The sequence below is a fragment of the Micromys minutus genome, assembly GCF_963924665.1.
Source record: "Micromys minutus genome assembly, chromosome: 22".
Taxonomy (NCBI): domain Eukaryota; kingdom Metazoa; phylum Chordata; class Mammalia; order Rodentia; family Muridae; genus Micromys; species Micromys minutus.
The window spans coordinates 14,450,677-14,472,117 of NC_137957.1; the positions used below are offsets into that span (position 1 = coordinate 14,450,677).

The 21,441-nt window shown below is 42.3% G+C and overlaps 1 protein-coding gene across 13 annotated transcripts in view; it reads right to left on the reverse strand.

Moving 5' to 3' along the window:
* The window catches only part of GRIP1 (glutamate receptor interacting protein 1), a gene marked incomplete at its 5' end in the record, with an annotated part of 570,261 nt that overhangs the window by 77,034 nt on the left and 471,786 nt on the right, over positions 1-21,441 (reverse strand). For 8 of the 13 annotated variants that reach the window (XM_080935612.1, XM_080935622.1, XM_080935620.1 and 5 more), the window contains 3 exons: positions 6,685-6,834; positions 11,855-12,024; positions 13,989-14,136. In XM_080935612.1, coding sequence (XP_080791738.1) covers positions 6,685-6,834; positions 11,855-12,024; positions 13,989-14,136 — 468 coding nt within the window. Of the gene's footprint in view, positions 1-2,629; positions 2,736-6,684; positions 6,835-7,616; positions 7,773-11,854; positions 12,025-13,988; positions 14,137-21,441 lie in introns of those variants that run through there. The other 5 variants (XM_080935616.1, XM_080935611.1, XM_080935614.1 and 2 more) reach the window with 2 other exon arrangements.

Genomic DNA, 21,441 nt, shown 5'->3' on the forward strand with positions numbered 1-21,441 from the left:
TAAAGATTTGATATTAATTTCTTACTGTATCAGCCCCTGGCTGTACCTTCTCTACCTCCTGGTGCATGAAACAGATTTTCAAACTCAGTTCTATGCTCAGTTCTCTGAGTCTTGCCCTCACCTGCCCATATGACTTCTGAAGCATCCTCTCTGTCTCTTGTCTGTCTGTCCATCTATCTCTCCCTCTCACTTCAGTGATGAATTTTCTCACCAAAGAGAATTTCTTCATCTACAGACACACCTCAAAGGACTTCAAATTATTTTCCAAATTAAGGAAGTGATCTTGACTTTCTCATTCCCTCTCCTATGTTGAAGAACAGATGATCCTGTTTCTCATCTTCTGATCTTGAAATCTCAGTGTGGCCTTTTATTCACTCCCCATTGTCTCAAATTGGTCAACCTCCCAGTAGCTTTTTCCACTTTTACTTTCAACCTAATTTGGGCTTTTATCTCAGCCGTTCTAATACACACTCATCTGGGTTCTCTAATGCTCAGAAACTTCTCAATTTTATCACCCAACGATACCTTCTTTAGTGAATTATGTTCCAGAATCACATGTTTTCCCTTTGGAGGTCAAACTTTATTAAAATGTATCTCATAGAGAATCAGCAGTCACTCCTCACCCAAACTTTTCTATCATGGAGATCATGGGAACTGATAGCCCATGGGAGCCCAGACCAGTGTGTGTAGAAGGATCAGAGTTATAGCAGGTACTAGGGTCTGAGCAGCATTCTGGTCTGGATGCTGAAAGTTTACATTCAGGATCTACAGAGCAGCATTCCTTCCATTCATCACCCAGAGGAGAGCAGTCCTGGGCATCATTACCATGGATGGTTACTTGAGCTCTCACCTTACAGATTTAAACAGCAGTCTTTTGTCCAAACCTTTCAACTGGTTCACAAAAGTACTTTGCTTCATTTGAGATTTCAGCTTAATGAAGATATCTGGGACTTCTTAACCAGAGCTAAAAAGTATGTCTGAAGAGTGGAGAGATGGCTGAAGACCTGTGCTCACATCCCAGCACCCACATAGGACAGTTCACGACTACCTTTAAGTCACAACCTCTTCTGGCCTCTGTAGGTACCTGCACATTTATTCACTCAGTCACACACACACATACACATAAAATAATAAACAAATGCATCAAGGCTTTGATGATAATGGACCAAGCCTCTGAACCTATAAGCCAGCCTCAATTAAATGATGTCTTTATTAAGAGTTGCTTTGGTCATAGTGTCTGTTCACAGCAGCAAAACCCTAAGTAAGACACTGGCAGTGATGGCTTAAGCCTTTAATCCCAGTGCTAGGGAGGCAGAGGCAGGGAAATCTCTTTGTGTTCCAGGCCAGCTTGGTCTACAGAGGGAGTTCCAGGACAGCCAGGGATATACAAAGAAACTTTTGAATAACCAAGGAGAAAGAAGGAGGAGGAAAAAGAGGAGGAGGGAGGAGGAAAAGGAGGGGGAAGGGACAGTAATAAGGGAAGGGGTAAGAGAAAGGAGGAGGTGGAGGAAGGGGAATGAGAAGCAGCTAAGACAAGTTGCACATTAATATTAGTAGTTGGGTTATATTAGACTAAACGGTTAATTTCTCAAAGGAAGGATCTGCTGCATCTGTTTTCATTCAGAGAAGATGGTTGGGTCAATTATTATTTGATGTTTGGTAATACATCCAAAGAAAATAATCATCCCAGAAAAAAACTGACCTGTAAGCTCCAACTAGAGGCACACTGAGGTGCTCTAAGCTAACTAAGCTATTTAACTTAGCTTTGAAAATAATTTATGTATTATAGATTGATTTTTTAACTATAGGAAGTTATAGTTTGTAGCTCAAATACATGATTAAATGAAACAGCTTGTAATTTTTCCATTAGTTATCAAAGCCCTTTGACACCCTGAGATCTGTTCTTTCAAAAGAGAACTCCATGGGCAGTGAGGTGACTCACATGTGCTGAAGAGTTAGAACAAATCGCATTTGGAAAAGATAAATTACAGACCTGAGGGTCAAAAGCCAAGAGGACACAAAGAGCAAACCAGTACAACTTGGCACAGATTAACCTGCTTCATCAGTTGGTTGGCCAGCAAGAGGAAGAAAGGAGCCTTCTCTAGTTGGAGAGGCCTGTATGCATTCTCTAGAATCCACTCCAAATTCCCCCCACTCTCCTGAGTTTCCATTCACAAGGCTACGTCCGATGACCGCTCTTTAGGTTTGTAACATGCTTTAACTATTTCAGTCTTTCCAAATACCAGGGAGGGTTGGAGAAGCCAAAAGTAGTCCATGGCTTTTAGACGTTTTGCTTTTGACCATGTATTTTTTAATGTGTTAATTATAGTGACGGTGAACTTTATCATTAGATAGGAAAAACATTTAGAAAGTTTAGAGGGAAAACAAAAAGCCTAAGGCTTTGTTAGGATAATGTGTTTTTGTTGTTTGATCCTCTGCTTGAAATTTCTACCTCACTAAAAAGCTACAGAGTTGAGGATGGACTACTGTGGATGGGACACTCCGTGAGTCACATGACCCAGTTTGGAATGGGGGTAGGGTAGAGGGTGATCAGCTTCTTCTCCACAGAGAGCTAAGTGGGTGCTGGGCAGCAGCTAAGCTGTCCCATTTCTGACTCATGCAAGCTTACCAGGAGCTGCATTTCTCTTTTGTTCTTTTCTTAGGGGTTGATGAAAAGCATGGTGAACATTGTTAGGTTTCTTCATCTCCTTCCTTTCAGCCCCTTTTGGTGTCATGCTCTCTAGAAGCAAGGGATGGTGACCAAAGAGACAAAGAACATTCTGGGACTGCCTCCTGGCGGCTGCTGCTTGCTATAATTTAGGTTAACTGGGAACAGGCGGGGTCACCCCATTGGCCCTGTCTGCAGAGGAAGTAAGGGCAGAGCTAGATGTTGGGTGTAGTTGTGTTGGCAGAACAGTAGGTGATGGGGTCTCAGGGAAGCCTTAGCCTTGGTTGTTGAAGAAGGGTCAGCCCTGGTGGTGGGAGGGGCCCAAAAGATCTCAGAAACAGGACTGACTTTCCTCTGTGACATAGGGTTGAACTGTTCCTGGGCTCTGTGATGCCTTTTAAAGCCTGGAGTCGTGGAACTCATCACCCTCCCTGGGAAACGAACACCAGATCTTCTCACGGTATGTCCTTGACATACTCATAGACTCTGTATTTTCCCCTTTGGACAATGAGGGTTTTAATATTTATGTGAGAGGATTTCTCTCTTTTCTGGCAATGTCCTGACTTCATCCTGGAAATACTTTTGTAAACTAGGACCTCATCAGCAATATAGCAAAGAGTCTTTTTATTATCTTTCTGGCTTTTGAGGTGACTTGCCATCTGTGAGTGGCCTGGTTTCTAAGGGTATGGAACCATTAGAAAGAGGACAGTAAATGATGGCCCAGAATGAAGACATAAAGAAAGCAGGGGAAGAAACCAGGATGTATAGTGAGGGCGGTAATAACGTCTTTATTTTCAGTTACTTGACATCGCTACATCTAAAATGACAGTATTAAGCAATAAAGCTTAGTTTTATTTTCCCCCTAAATTGGAATACTATAACTGTTTCATGTATTTTAAGTGGGAATAAGTTCATACCTTTTGGGCTCTACTGATGTGTTAAGATATCAAATACCCGAATCTCCTGAGACACGTGTGTAAATGTCCTGCTACATACGTGTCATCAGAGCCTTAGTGGCTTCCATCTATAGCAAACGTGATCTGGAAACGTCTCAACCTAGGTCTCTGTTTATCTTTCTGTTCCAGGTGGATGACCATGTGCCGATTTAAGAGAGAATGTATGAGTCAGCGAGGGGGAAAGGCAGGCCTCAGCTTTGTTCCCTACTCCAAATCCAAGATGTGGCAACATCAATGTGGCACAGATGTGTTGGTATTTACGTAAATACATTTGTATTTACGAATGCTGTTCCTATCACAGCAAGCCTTGCTAACACAAGCAGCAGCCTTCAGAGCAAAAATACAACAACAATGATGGATTGTAATGGCTCTGTCCTGTAGAGGACTGTAAGCTGTTTGTCACCGAAGAGCAATGCACCTGAAGACACCATATAAAACATCTATATACATATTCCAACTTTATGCCCTTGGAGGCACTGTATGAGAAACTTGAGACACATAGCACAGCAAAAGATCCTGCCCCCTTTAAGACGGTGGTCACCCTTAGGAGGCCAGATCTTGTAGCCTGGTCTTATATAAGAATGAGGCCTCCCCGTTGCTCTTTCTCTCCAGTTGGTTGTCCAGTTATTGCTATACTTCTTCCCATTTTTAGCAAGGGCATAATAAGCTATGGCTCTTGCTCGAGGTCCTGGAGCTAGAATATGATGCTGGGGTGACAGAACCCCAGTGTGTAGAGTCAGGCTCATAGTTGGTTGGCTGCATATCTGCAACTGCTCTCTACCAAGATTAGTTAACTCCAGCCTTAGTTAAGAAACAAATGGAAATCTAGATTTTTAAAAATTATTCTAAGTTCATTCTTTCATTGTCCTAATTTCAAATCATTGCTAATTTCATTTACTAAAGATGAACAAATCTTATATTTGAGCATGTTTTCTTTGAGTGTGTCTGTCTGTCTGTTTGTCCGTCCACTTTTTCTATAAGGTGCCCCCAGAGGAACTGGCTCTGAGATACCACACGTGAAGACTGGGAATACAATGTGGATCCTCTTACAAGAGCCGGACACATCCTTACTGACCTATATCAACATCCCTGCTAATCTGTACATTTTAAAAGATGGACAAGTCAAAAATTATGTGCATACCACCAGGGAATCAAAGATGCTGGCTATGTCTCACATTGTGGTTTTCTTTGCAATGAAGGCCTCAGGTCCCCACCACTTGAAGAAGCTGCTTCCTATAAAGGGTGATCGCCGTTGTACCCAGTATAGTGCTGATGGGCAGGATTAGGCCTGAGAGATGTTCTTGGGATAAGAGCTCTCTGGCATACAAACCAAAGACCCCGCCTTAGCATCTCTGAGTTTGACGTTATTGAGGTAATATACAGGTGCTCCTCCGCTTCATTCCCATGGTAGACACAGGAATAGACCCAGCCATCTTTAGGTTTCCTTATAGGAATCACAATCCCAGCCAACAAGAATATACAAGGCATAAAATACACAGTGATTAGATCTCTCTAGAAATATGGGCATTTTTTTCCCCTTATATATGATTAAGATGAAAGATGTCCAGCTTCTTTAACAGAAAAGAAAAAATTAGGGGCAACCTGTGTTTCCTTCCTAAAGAAGCATCCAGCCATTCTTTCTTTCCATGCAAACCACACCTTCCATATAAACTAATTCAAAACAATGGGCAACCACACCTTCCTTGCCTTAATTGGTTTACATATGCTTCACCATCTAGCCCAGAAAATATTTTTAAGAATGAGAGTTTGTAGACTCTAGGATTGTGTGTGTGTGTGTGTGTGTGTGTGTGTGTGTGTGTGTGTGTGTGTGTATTTTAGCATCCTTCTAACTTTTTAAATCCTGTAGTTCTTAAAAGGAAATGTTTAGAATGCCTTCTAAATACATCGCTCTAAGCCCATATTCTAGAGCAGTGATCAGCCCTCATCAGAGAAGTTGTCTATGTGTGGTAAACGGTAGCTAATAGCAAAACTCACAACTGCTTAAAGTTCAGAGAATAAGTTTCTGTACATTTCTATCACCCCCATACACACACTATACACTTTACACACACACACTCACACACACATGCACTTGCACACATCAAGGCTCAGGGATCATCAGGGAAGAGAAGAATATTGATCCTAGGAGCAAAAGGTCAGACACCTGCAGCAAACCACTTTTGCCCAACACGACAGACAGGTCACTGCACAGGAACTCAGAGTTAGGATTCTGGCACTAGACTCACACAAGATCAAGCTAGTCAATGTTCCACTGAGGATGCAGAGAGGACACAGGAGCCTCCATTGCTATCTAAGGAGCTATTGGCATCTGGAGTCTGGTAGAAAAGAGGCAGTCTATTTTAAGGGTGTCAAACATGAAAGGCTAGCCATGTTCCAGGGGATACCCCATGCATAGAGAGTCAGCATTTCATGAAGCTAGGAGAGGGACACAAAAGAATCTCAAAGTAGTAGGAAGGGAGGTGGGGAGGCTTATATGACTGGAATATATTGTGCACATGTATGAGCTTTTAAAATAATAAAATATATATATATTAAAAGTAAGAAATGCAACAGAAGGGATTCTCGGTGCTATTGCATAAAGACAAAAGCAAAGAAAAGTCGGGGAATGAGAATTTGAAAGGAAAATTCAAACTTCAAAACGAGGTCAAGAGATAGAATATAAATTATATTATGGTAAACAAAACTCATCCTTATCAAAAATGGGGTGCAGTTTGTACAAAACTACCTCAGAGGGAATAAGATGTGAGGACCAGATGTTTGTGCCAGAAGCTACCCAAGGTAGAAAAGCATCTCAAAAGACTTTAAAAGCAAAATATTTTAAAGAGTTGTTACAGGCCAAGTTGTAGGAAAAGGCAGTGTGAGCTAAATCCACTTGAAGCTGTATATTCCATGTAAACATTACATACGGATCAGTGGGTTTCAGTCATGGTAGCCTAGAACTACCTGCTACACAGCAACTCTAATCACCGTGCCTCTTAGCTACTCTTCCTGTACGTTTTCTAGAGACCAAATGGACCATCTGGTCAGCATCTCACTTACATGAGCTTTTGAAGTCTTTCTTTTTCAGTCTCCTCCTCATCATGGTTCCCCGTGGGCTAGTGGAGTAGAGGCTTCGAGGTAAAGTCCCCATGTTCAGGGAACTCAGGCTGTACGCACTCATAGAGGTAGGAGAGGACGAGGACACCATAGCTGTAAGAGAGCAAAGACTTGGCTCGGAGCGGTCATAGATGCGGCCTGAGCCTGCCGCCCCCTGCCACCCGGCAGCAACCCAAAGAGACATTACACATAGTCACAGTTAGTCAGTGTCCCAACCCAGACGCAGACCAAGCCTGGGGCCAGCACTTTAGACTTTCAGAGTCATGAATTTTGAGGATCAGAATCCTCCATGGCCCACGGCCACACACAGACTGTGCATTTTGCTTCAGACGAAAATAAACAAAGATTAGAACAAATTTCCCCACTAAAAACTTAAGACATCAGGCACACAATGTCTTTTTTTTTTTTTTTTTTTTTTTTTTTTTTTTTTTTTTTGGAGTATTTTCTGACACGGATGTTGTTAAGTGAGTCACACACACAAGGATCTGAGAACACCAATACTCCAAGTTCTGCCTTGTCCCCTGAGGTGCATAGAAAAGGCTTCTGAACTTTTGCCCATTTTTATTTCCTTTATCATTTCTGTGGTGCGGGGCAGGGGGATTGAACTCAGGGCCTCACACACGCAAGGCAAGCCACCTGTCATTAAGCATCCTCCCCATGCTTTTCATCTGTCTGTTTAGACTGACGAACGCTTCCCAGCAGAAAGGGAAACGGTTACCCGAAACAACATGGTGTTAGTACAAAGAAAGCCACAGGGCACAGGGACAACGGAAAGCAGGCCACGCCCATGGAGCCAGAGGTGTAGTGAGTTAGGGCAGAAAGGAATGAGAACAGAAGCAAATGAAGGGCCAGGAGGAGAAAGCGTGGAACATTACGAGGGCTGTTTGGAGGAGGCGCTTTCGGGAAAGCCAGGGCTGGTACTCTGCAATGGTCGGGGTGGCTCATGTGATGGTGATGGTTGGAATGAACGCTGCACTGGTTGCTGGCCCAGGGATCCCAGGGAAGTTGTCTGTCGCTCCTCTGAATTTTCACTGCCCATATGACGTGATGATGAGAAATAAGGAAGACAAGGAACCAAAACAAAAGGGAAGAGGGGGAAAAAAAGAGAAAAAAAAAGAAGAAAGAAGAAGAAGAAAAAAAAGTAACTGAATTGCACAAATTAAGAAAAAGAAAAAGAAAAATCGTTAACGAAAATGAAAGCTGCTTGCAAAGTGGAGAAAATATCTGCGCGGCTTCGCTCTTTTCTAAGCGGTCAGCAAAAGAGATGATTCACGGCAGCCATGGAGCCGTCCACCTCCCGGAGAATAATGCATGTCTTCCCCGCCCATCTTCTCTCCCTTTAAGATGACTCTTGGATCAATTGCCAATCTCCTCTGTGCTTCACTGCAGATATTATAAAACATTTTTTTTTTTTTTTTTTGGAAACTTAAAAGCCATCCTTATAGAGATCTATGGCCCACGATTAGTAATTAAAGCTTTGCAAATCTCCGTCAGTTAGGAACTCTTCCTCAGAAAAAAAGAGGAGACAGGACAGCAAATCACGCTGGCTTGTGATGTGAGTCCCACCGTACGATTTACTGCCCTGCTGTTTTAATTACACTGCCGTCCATCCTGCCTGTGCACTTGATTTTCCTCAACAACGAACTGTGGTAATCATCCGCCCCCACCAGGACCTTTCCTCTTCTCTGACTAATAAGGAGAAAACTCAACATATCTTAGGATTAAAACTGAAAGTTTGTCCGAGAAGCATTTAGTTTAAAATGCTTTACGTTATTATATTTCACCAGTATGGCATTAAATTGTAACGAGTTTAACTTCAAAAGCCAAATGAATGAACCCATAAAGAAGATGTTGCTGACCAGCCATCGAAAGCTGACCCCCATGCTTGTTACAGGCAGGTGAACTGGAGGTCATAAAGCTCCCCCTGGTCTGTAACTAGTATTAGGGACCAAGTCTTTAAACACAGGGTGAGGTAAGAGGGTGTAGAAAGCTGGACTCATAGTTGATAAAGGCCTTTTACAAAAGGCCTTTGAAAACTGACATATGCAATCGGAAAGCACAGGGGAGGCCCCTTCTGAATGTATACCTCAAATCTATAATGCTTTACAGTGGCCTACCCAACGTTTATATATTAAGTGCCCCAGGAAATTAACAGTAAGACATTGCGTTTGGGGCCTGCTCTTGCATTTTGCAAAGGGTTAGGGTACTCTCTTACTTAGCTGTGCGATACCAGCAGTCTACATTCACTGAGCCGTTCCCCAGTCCCAGATGCCTTACTACCTGCTTTTAACGGAGTGTCGCAGATGCTGCTCTTAGGGTATTCTGATGAGGTGGGCGTCACTGTAACACACACTTTACAGATAAAGAACTTAGGGTACAGAAAAGTTGGGTAGCTTTCTTAAGGCTTTAAGGAGCCAGAATGGACTCTTCGGATACCCAGGCCCCCATGTGTCACTGCCTCTTCCGATTGGGGCTCTGGAAGCCCTTGCTCCAGATGGGAGAAGAAGCAGCAACAATGTTTCCCACGCCACTCCGCTGTGGTCTCAGACACTTAGGACATCTAAGGCACTGGCTTCTGTTCTCCTAATTGTCTTCTCTTGCCCAGCCAGGATGTCTGAGAGAATGGGTGACAGCGAGTCTGGTGGTTGTCCCTGGAGATCACAGAATGGAATACCCTCCTGCTTTGAATGCATTAAGCCTAGTGACCCTAGCCGCAGTGACTTTTCTAGAGCCCCCTGTCCTTCCTCCGAGTTTACATCTCCCAAAGACCTGCAGGGGGACAGTGCTCAACCTCAATAAAAACTAATATTTTCCTTTACGTTGTGGTGCTGGGGATGCGACCTAAGCTTTGTGCCTGCTCCCTCAGGCAAGCATGCTCCCTCTGAGCCACACAGCTAGGCCTGAAAAGGCCACCGTGGCCACTGTGGTGAATGCCATAGTTTAACCAGGGAAAGGCATAGTGGATCTCTTGTGCTGACTTAGCTTGTCCTTTCCCACACTGATCTGGAATCACAGTGGCGAATGTTTTGTTGCCAGCCAGCTCTGGGAAACTTTGAATCTTCACATATTCATGAGACAAGGAGACACAGCGCCCAAGCACTGCAGCCTGGAAAAATCGATCAGAACTTACAATTTGAAAGAGTGGTGAAAATTATGAGAGAGATTTCAGTCATACAAAAATAGAAGCATGAGAATTGCCAAGCAACCCCCATTCTCTCTTAATCATGTTCCCTCGGGCCTAAGATATAATTATCTTTAAGTGCCACTATTTATTTCTTTTAGAAAGTCTGCTTTTAATATAAAACATGGGGCAGACGGTGATATGCTAAGAAAGCCAGCCCTAGACTGTCAGCCTCCTACCTTACAAATATAAATGACGTGGGGCGTTCCAGGAAAAGCGATATAACACGTTCTTGCTCCGCCCCGTTCAGCATATAAATTCTTCAACTTTTCAAATGATCTTGGCAGGTAAAAATATTTAATATTTCATAAGCCGGGAACCATTTGAACTATTTAGTATTTGCATACAGGGCAAACAGTAAAGTAATGAGGTTGTTAAAGGAGGGAAAAGGTGTCATTTTGAAAGGGTACGCTCACACATTTCTGATTCCCTCACACCAGATGTGAGCCATGCCATCTCCAAAGATGGTCCTAAAGCTTCTGGGCCTCAAGACGTGTGGCGTCTTCATACACACGGAGAAGATGCTTTAGACATCACTCCACTCAGCGTACGCAGGAAGGACCTGGGGGCTTTGGCGGAGGCCCGTGTGCACCCCCACTGGCTTCAGCATCCTGCAGTTTTTGGCACCTCAATTCCGCTGCTGTGCTGATTTTTCAACCCTAACCGGCCTATGCGGCATCATCTCTTCACACCAAAGTGTCAAATTAAAATCTGATAAGGGCACCGCTTGTACTGGAGATTATCATTAGCTCCAGGGCTGTCTAAGCTCCATTTAATTAAAAAGGTTGCATCCAGCTGACTCATCCAGTATGAAAATTATTTCGCCCCTCTTTCGGCTTCCCCCCTGTAGAGAAACACAGTGCCTTTTAGAAGGTGAGAAGCTCAATGTAAATGACCTTCCCACAAGCAAAATTCCACTGCTAGAAAACCTGGGCTGCTGCTAATGGTAGAAAAGCACCTCTCCTCTCTCTCTCTCTCTCTCTCTCTCTCTCTCTCTCTCTCTCTCTCTCTCTCTCTCTCTCTTTGCCAACGGTAGGGAGCCTGCCTGCCTCCTAGGCTGAAAAGGGCGAGTGGGGTTTAAGAAGTAGGTGGGTAACGGAATTGGAACAAAGATTCCACCAGGTACTCTCGGACTTGCCTGGATTCGTGGTTCAAAGGCATGTTTGAGTCAGCCTGGTTTGGTTTAGGATGCCCAGGGGATGGTTCTCTACATTGACAAAAGTTTATCTGCGCAGTGCGAGACAGAGAGAATGCAGATTTCCTCCTTACTGCAATGAGCCGGCCTCATTCTCCCTGGTCAGAGGTTTGGCCAGAAAGTGTGCTCTTTATCTTGGGGGAGGGGGATAGATATTCCGGCAAACAGACAAAAGACAGTGAAATCACCTTTTCCTATAATAGTCTCTCCCTGATGAATATTTAATGGATCTGTTATTAATATGTATTTGCTTTATTTTATTTTAGGATAGTGAAAACCAATTCATTCGGAGATGGTAGGAGCAGGTTACAAAGGTTAACATTATCTGGGTCCTGGCCTCCTCACTGCAAGGAGTGTGTGTGTGTGTGTGTGTGTGTGTGTGTGTGTGTGTGTGTGTGTTATGCTTGTTTTCATTGTCCTTTATAGAGATTCACAATTCAGTGTGACTGTCACAATGCCAAATCATTTTTCTTCATACAATACTCAATTTACAGCCAAGTTTAAGAACAAACAAGTCAAAAAGTTCTTAGCCTAAACTTTCAATTTCAGAATTTCTTTCTTGTGTTTTTGGGTTTCCAGTAACTCTCCACATTTTCCATCCCCAACAAGGGACTCTGCAGATGGAGAGGTAAAGAGGTCTAGGCTGGCAGTGCAGTAGAGGTTCTTCACATCCTAACTCTCTGGAGGAAGAAGACCGCAAGAGCAAGATAAACAGAAGGATCTAGAAGACTGCTCACCATGGTCAGGGCCCTTCAGGGCCAGGCGGGTCTGATGGTGCGGGAGAATCTCCAGCTTGACCTGGTCAGTGGTGTTGGCCAGGAACTGGGTTGCTTCCGCCAAGGTGCAGTACTCCATGCTGGTACCATCGATGGAGAGGATGTGGTCTCCCACGTGCAGTGCGCCGCATCTACGGAAAGGAGAAACCGCATCACCGGAAATCTCTCCGTCAGAAGGAGACTTTCATGTTCTTTACCATCTCGTGCAATTATTGCTTACTTTAAAAATGTAACAATAATAGAGACACATGACCTGTGATGTTTTAGGCATGTCGGGTCTGAATCGAAATAGAAAATCTTGTAGAAAAATGCTGGGAAAAAAATGTGAGCAAATGATTTCCTTATTCTCTTGTCCTTAAGGATATTTTGTCTTTAAACATTTTGGGGTGGGGATGTTACACATTAAGAGGAAACAGGCAAGAGGGGCATGAAGAAGAGAATTGTATTCCATGGTTCTGTCCTCTGTCACAGTTATGACCTGTCAGTCACTCAGGGCCTTAAGGTGCGACTTGCTGAACTGGCCTAGGGTCCTGTGTATGCAGGTGATTGAAAGGCTTAGTTACTGCTGTCTCGGGATTTTTGAATAGTGTAATCCAGTTTACCGACGATTCTTTACTGTGGGGCTCCATTTTGTTATCTGGAGTCAAATATTCACTAGCACAGAGTGTGGATTATGCAGGAGTTAAGAGTAGTCAGACAAGGTTTACTTATGGAGTAGGGAATGTTAGGGACAGCGGTCTGGCTGCTACACCCTGTTGAACTCAAGACCGAGGCTGGCTATAGGATGAATTGAGAAAAGCAGTGACCACTCAACAGACATTCAAATGTGTAGCTCCTTACACTGGTTACCCGCTGAAGAATGGGAAAGCAAAGCAAAGCAGAAGCAGACAATTAAAGCACCTTACTCCACTGAGCTGGAGAAGGCCTCTGCATCAGTGGCCATCACTGTGAATAGCCACACGGAGTGGGGCAAACTACGGAACTATAGACCGCCCAGTTTGTAGGTTGTTGTGGGTCACTGGGCCACAGGAGACTAGCAGCCCAGGGCAGAGGAGGGATTAGTGGGAGTAGGAAGGGGAAGGAGGAGGAAGGGTGAAAGGAGAGTGAGGAGGGGGAAGAGGGGGAGGAAGGGAAAGGACAAGGAAGAAGAGGGAAGGAGGGGGATTAGTAGGAGAAGGTTGGAAACATGGAGTGGAATAGTTGAGGTCTATTTAAGGATTCCTCTGGTGAGAATTTACTTAGAAAGGCAAGAACATTTCAAGACACCCTCTCAGTCTGGAAAGGGTATTCCAGGCTGATTCCCATAGGGTGCTTTGGGAATCGGAAGCAGGGGTTTTCTTACTAGGAGCTGTAAACCATATTGTGGAAAAGCAGTCTTTTGCCCTTTTCACATTTACCTTAACAATGTAAAATATGAATCAGGGAAATAAATTTCATTTTTATTGAGGCACTGTAACGATGTTTAAGAGACTCCTGACAGAAGGTTGTGTAAAACCATTAAGATTAACAAACTATGACAATATCAGGCTTGTCTTTAAAAATCACATTATTTTAAGGATATTGTATTATCTACTTTTCCAAAAGAGAGTGAAATTTTCTGATAGCAGAATTTAATTAATGAGTCAGAAAAGAAAAAGAGCCCATGGCCCCTCTGCATGGAACTTAATAAAGATCAGTTCATTTGCCCCTTATCAAGAGCAGGAACTTCTTTTTTTGAGGGACACAGTAAGTAAATGTGTTTGTTTGTTTTCTCTATTGATAAAGGCCACACCAAATGTCGGGAGTGACATTTCATCATGGGGTGGCTGATCAGGTAGTTACAATGTTGAGTTTCAAACAGTAAATTGTTTTCTTATGTGAAATTTGTAGCAACTGTCTACAACTCTCTCTCTCTCTCTCTCTCTCTCTCTCTCTCTCTCTCTCTCTCTCTCTCTCTCTTCTCTCTCTCTCTCTCTCTGTGTGTGTGTGTGTGTGTGTGAGTGTAAAAGAGTGTATATACTATATAAGTGCATATATTATATGAAAGTGTGTGCACAACAGTTTTTTTTAAGCACACACACAGCACTGAGAAGTAGATACTTGCTGTGACACTCACCTGTCCGCAATGCTTGCAGATTTGATTTTGTCTATGACGATGACCTGTTTGTTACAGCACACGGAGGTAGTTAGGGCAACCCCAAGGCTGGCACCAGGAGTTTTGGCAACTTCAACTAGTAGTGGCCCGGATGCTGTTGCCACGGAATCTGTTGAAGGATACATTTCAGAAAACAGAACGGGATAAACTAAGCAAACAAACAAAAAGATAAAGAACGTTTACTTGGATGCTAGTTTGATAATTCATATAGTTTTCTGTTATATCCCCGCTGCCCGAGGGCACCTTCCCCATTCAGCTGCCTTGATATGGACATGAGCTAGTTGCTGGAATTAAATTTTAGTCTTTGTGCCAATTAGGGTGATGTCTCACAGGTCATTTTGCTCTCTTCTCTGCTTGGAACAATGCCTGGAGTATCTTAGATTTTTCTTTAAAATCAATTAATTTAATCTATAACCAGCATTTATGATGTATGTACATAAGTATGTGTTTTAATTCATGGGGGCATAGATGGATAAATGGATGACTAGATTGATGGGTGGAGTAGATGAAGAAAGGATGGGTGGGAGAAAGTAAAGATAGAAGACAGGAGAGATAGAGATGATAAATAGATAGATAGATAGATAGATAGATAGATAGATAGATAGATAGATAGATATGTAGGTAGGTAGGTAGATGATAGGTAAAAGATATGATAGGTAGATAGATTGAAAGATAGATGATAGATTATAGATAGATGATATATAGAGACGATGGATGATTGCTAATAGATGATAGATAACAAATAGGTGGTAGATAGATGATAGGTGGATATAATAGAGCATTTAGGTAGATGATATCTCTGAATTGACAAATAGCAGGCCTACTGGATGTAATTTATGAACATGTGAGACCTGAATTAGGGTTATCTCCCTCTCAGGAGTTACTGTGTATTTGGTTTATTTGGGGCTTTAAATACTACTTCAGCTTCTACTCATCTCTGCAAAATCAATATAAGCATCACAACCTCTGGGTAGCTCTTTTCAGTTCATGGTCTGGTACTTTCCATATGTGCGCCTACATCCAGCATTTTTCTCCCTTGCTATAGCACATACCTCCCCATGTGTGTGGTGATCATACTGTTCAGTGACTGATTGTAAGCCTAAGTCTTGTCAATCACCATGTTCTCAGAGCCCAGCACAGTGATTGGGACCAGGATATATGTGGTTAGAAGCTGATCTCTGAGTTCAAGGACACCCTGGACTACATAGTGAGTTCCGGGTTATCCAGGGATATACGGTGAGATTGCCCCTGTCCCGCCTTCTCCAAAGGCTTTAATATCCTTTAAAGCAGGGAACGGACTGATGTAATATTGGAAAAGCCCCAGAAATAGATTGGAAAAATTTAATGATAAGTTTTACAATATCTGGATCATGGTACCTTACACAAGTTACTAAGGCTTCCAAAACCCAACAGCTTTCCTATAAATTGACAGTTTCCTTAAGTGGTTTTATTGTTGTTGATATTTTATGGCCTCAAGCATTCAGGAGCATCTTATTATCCTGGAAGGACCATGGAATGGAAAATCTGTATTGCTGTGGCTGAAGTTCAGGTACCAGACACTGACACATAAAGCTGGAAGGTTTGTGTGTGGCAGCTGACTTCAGTGTGAGATGAAATGAGGTGTCTCTCAAATCAGGCGAAGGACCACGCCAACAACATCACAGTCCCCAGTTTTAAGACACCTCAGTTTCCTTTCATGTTGATGTAGAAAAACACTTCGACAAAATCGATTTAAGGAATAGAGGGTTGACTTGAGCTCATGGTTTAAAGTCAGCACATCAGCTAGTCAGTCACATTACACTCACAGTCAGCAGAAGAACACACCGCTGCTGTTAATTCACAGTCTAGGATTCTGGCCAAGGGAATGGTACTGCCCAGAGTAGATAATGGACAATTTTTTTTCATCATTCATTTCTGTAATTGCCCAATACATTCATGAACAAAATGACCTCAGTGGTAGAAATTGATATTACACATAGTCTCAACAACATGAATTTTTAATCATTAAGGCTGACCCGGCTGTGTCTGATGCTGGGCGCCAAATATAGATACTAAGACTGTTGATCTCAGTAGCAGAGATCAACACTGACCTCATGATAGGGCCAGAATGATTAGCCAGGTACTTGAGTGTTTGCTCGAACTGGACTACATTTATCATGGAAAAGATAATGAGTTGTCCTTTTGGGTTGGAAAATAATTCTGGTTATATATTTATATTTTTGAACAAAATGCTTCTGTCAAACCACCATTCATGGACAGTGGTTATTTGAATAAGAATACTGGCTTCCTAAGATAATATATTTTAATGCTTTGTCAACTAGGGAATGGAGGTGTATGAAAGGATTAGAAGGATTAGGTAGTGTGGCCTTGTTGGAGGAATGAGGATTAAAGTTTTCAGCTATTGATCCAGTGACTGCCTGCCCCCATGCTTCTCCTCATGATGGTATTGTACTAACCCTCTGAAAGCATATGCAAACTCTAAATTAAATGCTTTCTTTTATAAGAGTTGCCTTGGTCATAGTGTCTTTTCACATTAGTAGGACACTGACTAAGACACGAACTTAAAAAATGCCTCATCCACTGTCATTGTAGCTCACACAGCAATGCTTCTAAACAGTGAACTCACTTCATTGCTAATGAAGAGCAGTGATGAGTTCATGCTTATGGGATTCATTGGTCTTAACTTGTTTCTCACCCTACTGAAGCCTGAAACAATGTTGGGCTGGCCCTTTAAAAATATAAACACAGCACTAATAGGTTGGCAGTGCCTGAAGGGCTAGGGTGGAGTTTTCCAGAAGGATACATAAACTTTGACTTGCTGTCTAAACCACAGCACTGTTTCTCTTACATCCTGAGGAGGTAATTGGAATGGTACCTAGTGACCCAATACAAGAAAATTGTTTTCTGTTTCTGCAACATTATGCTGTGTTGACCTAGAAGTTTTGAATCTGGGGGAAGAAGTGAGGTTTTTGTGTTTTGTCTTTTCCTAGGAGGCATCCAAGGGGCTAGAAGCAAAGGCTTAAGCCATGGTTGCATGGGGCTCTGGATACCTTAGAGGTCAAAACTGTTAAGAAAGATTTTATAGTGTTAGAACAGGTGATTGATCCAGAGGAAACTGAATTGTGTTTCTTCCATAATGAAAGTAAAGAAAATCATGTCTGGGGTATAGAAGTTCCTTTAGTGCATTTCTCAGTGTTAACTATGTCCTGTGATTGAGGTCAGTGGGAACATACAACAGTACAAGTCAGACAGTATGAGGGTATGTATAACCCCTCAGGTTGCTGAGGTGCTTGCCAAAGGTGAAGCAAATGCAGAATGGGCAGTAGAGAAAGGTAGTTAAAATGTCACCTAGAGCCACATGACAAGTTGCAGAGATGAAGAATTCAGTCGCCACAGGAAATTCAGTTCTATTTTGTTAAGAATATGTTTGTACACACACGCAAGCACACACACACACACACACACACACACACACACACCTTCCTACATTCCTCTATGTCTTTGCTATACAGTGTAACGTTTATTGAGATGATAATAGGGGTTGGCGGTTGCAAATCTATATTATCATATCTAAGTTCCGGTCACTGAAAGAATACGCATTCCTCAGGGGATTGTGCCACCAGTTCTGGGGTAAGAGAAATAGTGTGTTTACATTTGTACATCAGTAGCTATACCAGGCGTCATGGTTAGGGATTTTTGTTTTTGTAATTTGATACAAGCTAGAGTTGTCTGGTAAGAGGAAAGCTCCATCATGGCCCACAGGCAAGTCTGCAGGCATTTTCTTGATCGACAACTGATGCAGCAGGGTCTAGTTCAGCTGGTGACAGTGCCATGCATGGACAGGAATCTTAGGTGGCATAAGAAAGCAGGCTGAACAAGCCATAGGGAAAAAGCCAGAAGAGAACACTCTTCCATGGCCTCTGCCTCAGTTCCTGCCTCCAGGTGGCTGCTTTGGCTCCTGCCCTGACTTCCCTCCATGACAGACTCTAACCCAAGTAGAAGCCGAGAGAAACCCTTCCCTGCCCAACCTGTTCTTGGTCATGGTGTTTTGTTTCAGCGACATCAACCAACTAAAACTACAAAGCTGTTACTTTCATTTGAAAATTAAGCATAAGGAGATATGACCGATTACCAAGATGATAAGGGACAGGCTTAAACTCAGTTAATCTTGCTTGTCAGCACAACTGACTAAGCATTGCCTAAGCTGCTTGGGTACACCTCGAGAGCCTTTCTTGGCCGGGTGATTTGAAAGTGGGGAGCCCATGCTAAGTGAGGTAGCAGCCCAGACAAAAGCCTGAGGGGAAAATCTTGCTTAGCGGCTTCACTGCTCACACCTCACCGGTGACTTCAGCCAGCCATCCTATTTCTGAGTTCACTTAGCCCACTGCCTACTGTGTGAACACAGGCATGGTTGGACTACCTGACTGTTTCATGTAAGCTCATCTAATAAACTCCTTTTAAATGCATGTATTCATGCTATTGGGCCTGGTCCTTTAGAGAACCCTGAATAATACATAAGGCTTTTTGTATGTGCCACTCTCCTAAATGACTACTTAGACTGTAACAAATTGGTACTGAAGACGTGATGATTTCTGTTCTTTAGGGCCTGTCCCTGTTCTGTATCCATTCTCATGAACAACAGCTAGGAGGAGCCAGTGACCTCACCCTACCAAGACATCTCTTTGGTTCCAAGGTATTATGCTATTTATCTGTTACTTTGCTCCTGAACCCCACTCTATGGTGGCTGCTACCTTGAACTAATTTCTGTCCTTCTGACGTCACACTGAGCTTAAAAACAAATCATATCGTCTTTGTAGACTTTTAGGGCGATCAATTATTATTTATCAAACCACTTCCTTAACTCAGAGTGGTTGAAAAAAAATGGGTCTGCGGCACTGTGGTCACTTATGTTCTTCCTCATGATCCTGCTGTACCTGACTATAATTTTTTTTTTGCCCTAAAAATGAAAGCAATGAAGATTTTGTGTTATTTATTACTTGACCTGTTAATTTTTTTTTCTGCTTGGTGCTACGGTGGAAAATTTCAACATGAAATGGTTTATGGGCAAATTTATTTTAAAATATTGCAGAAAATTACTTTAAACTGTGTGCATAATGTATATATAAATCATAAATGAGTTTCATGCTTATACTTGTCTGATCTCTCTACAACTTTAATACATATATGCAAATGATTTAAAATCAGAAAAAAATTCAGATTGAACTCATCCTTCATCTCGCTTCATGTATTTCGGATGGCGGACACTCTAACACACCACGTTTATCATACTTAAGGATCAGTTTTAAGAGAGTCTATCAGGGGATAAAAATTCTTTATAATCACTTCAGTTAGTTTTTCCCCATATCCTACAGATGTATCAAAATATTGACATCCATATCCTTGTTTGGATCTAACATTTTAATTATAATAAAGACCATTAGGCTTTTTTTTGTGGAAAGAAATGATAAGAACAGGGCTGTCACAAAGCTGAAGCAGATGAGCCTAGATCCCTTGCCACCATTAATTTTGAGGGGAGCAGGACCACCTTATCTGGCATATCTTGGTGACTGAAAACTAGAGTCAGAACTATCATATGCTCTCTACTTTATAATAATATATGTTCTTCTCACTACCTAGGATATCCCGACCCTCAACTGGTATGTCTGCTCTGCTTCCCTGCTCTGCTCTAATGCCACCTCTACAGGGACTCTTGTCTGAACTTGCAAACCCATGCCGACCTGCCTTACTTTAATAGAGCCATATGTTATAGTTTTGCAATGCTTTGAATACATGATATTCAACAATTTTTTCTAGGTTGCTGCTAATTAATGACTCCATAAAGTCTGCAATTCTTCCTTTCAATTCATCCTACTAGTTTTGGAATTCACATTTTCCATTCATACTAATGTCTTAGTGTCTATAGCTGTCCACTTATTAGTCAATGAAATGAGCTAAAGAATGAATATCTATTATTTACTTTAGGCACAGGGACAATGGTCCTGATGATACAGAATTTGGACTGGGCTTCATGGTAATCCACACCTGAGACTCTTTGATAGCATTCTTGAATGAATGGATGGCATTAATGAGAAGGAGGGACTTACTATAACTTCAGAGTCTGCACAAAGAATTCCAAGCAGTGCCTCATAATATAAGATTGTGAACTACCTGATTTGATGCAATAGCCAAAGAGTTAATGCACAATCCCTGAAAGGAAAAACTGCTCCACTTTCTTCTAGAGGGAATGGATACTAAAACACCTGAAAAAGTTGAGTGAATTCGACACCTGCAGGATCATGAACTCTCAACAGAGACTGGCATCACATGGGGCTTCACGTAAAGGTCCTAAAGAGATGGGAATGCATTGGAGGTCCGAGAAAGGCACTGACCCCCTAAAGAGTCTCCCAAACCAGCCCACCCTCAATTCTTATCCACCAACCACGGCATAGGCATAGAAATAGCAGTGACCCCTGACAAAGGCAAACTCATGTGGCTAGGTTAAGCCCAACAAATGAGCTAGAATCTAATCTCACTGTTTCTCAGTTGATTTCATTTGAACAGGCTCTAGGAAAACAACAAAACTATTTTAGCAAGTGCCACTTCCCGGAATTACACTTGTGGAAGTTGCTGTCTGCATCACAGAAGGGGATCTACAAGTGTTAACGCTTAATTGATCATTAGCTTTTTGTGGTGATTGCTTTCCATAATAAATGCTTTCCCACACAATACCATCAAGATGCTGAGACGAGCTTCTGTGCTAAGCCTATTTCCCTTGATGGCATCCAATTCCGTTCTCACAGGATGGGCTGAAAAGTAGGGGCCCCAGAGTGTTGGCCGCATGCCAAGATAGTTAACAAGATGCAGGGGAGAAGTAGGAACAAGTGGACAGGGTGGAAGTATGAGGTAGTATTATTTTAAAAAGTGCAGGAGGAAAAATGGATTGTGTCAACAGGAGAGAAAGAAACAGGAAAATTCAGGAAGAAATAATCAAGAACTAGCCACAGATGATCACTTTATTCCGATGTTGCAAAGCACAGTTGGGGAAAAAAGGATCATGTTGACATAAGTTATTCATGGTTAACGACATCACAGTCATTAAGATATTTGCACCAGGATTGAAGATTTTGCATGCTGTGCTGATTTATGGGGTACATAATTACACGAGCTACGCTGAGGACTGTTTGTATGGGAAACACTTTTTCCCCTTTTTGGTTAATCAGTTTTTCTGCTTCTGAGCTCTGCATTTCAATGAATGCAAGTCCTGATTGCAACTTCCCAGGCGGAGCAGAAAGTCTGTATATACCAAGTTAGCTCTGCTTGCCTCATAATCCTTCACATAAAAATACCTCAGTTTACCTAGTGATTAAAAGTATTTTTATTAATGCTATGTTATGAAAATAATCCCTGTAATCAT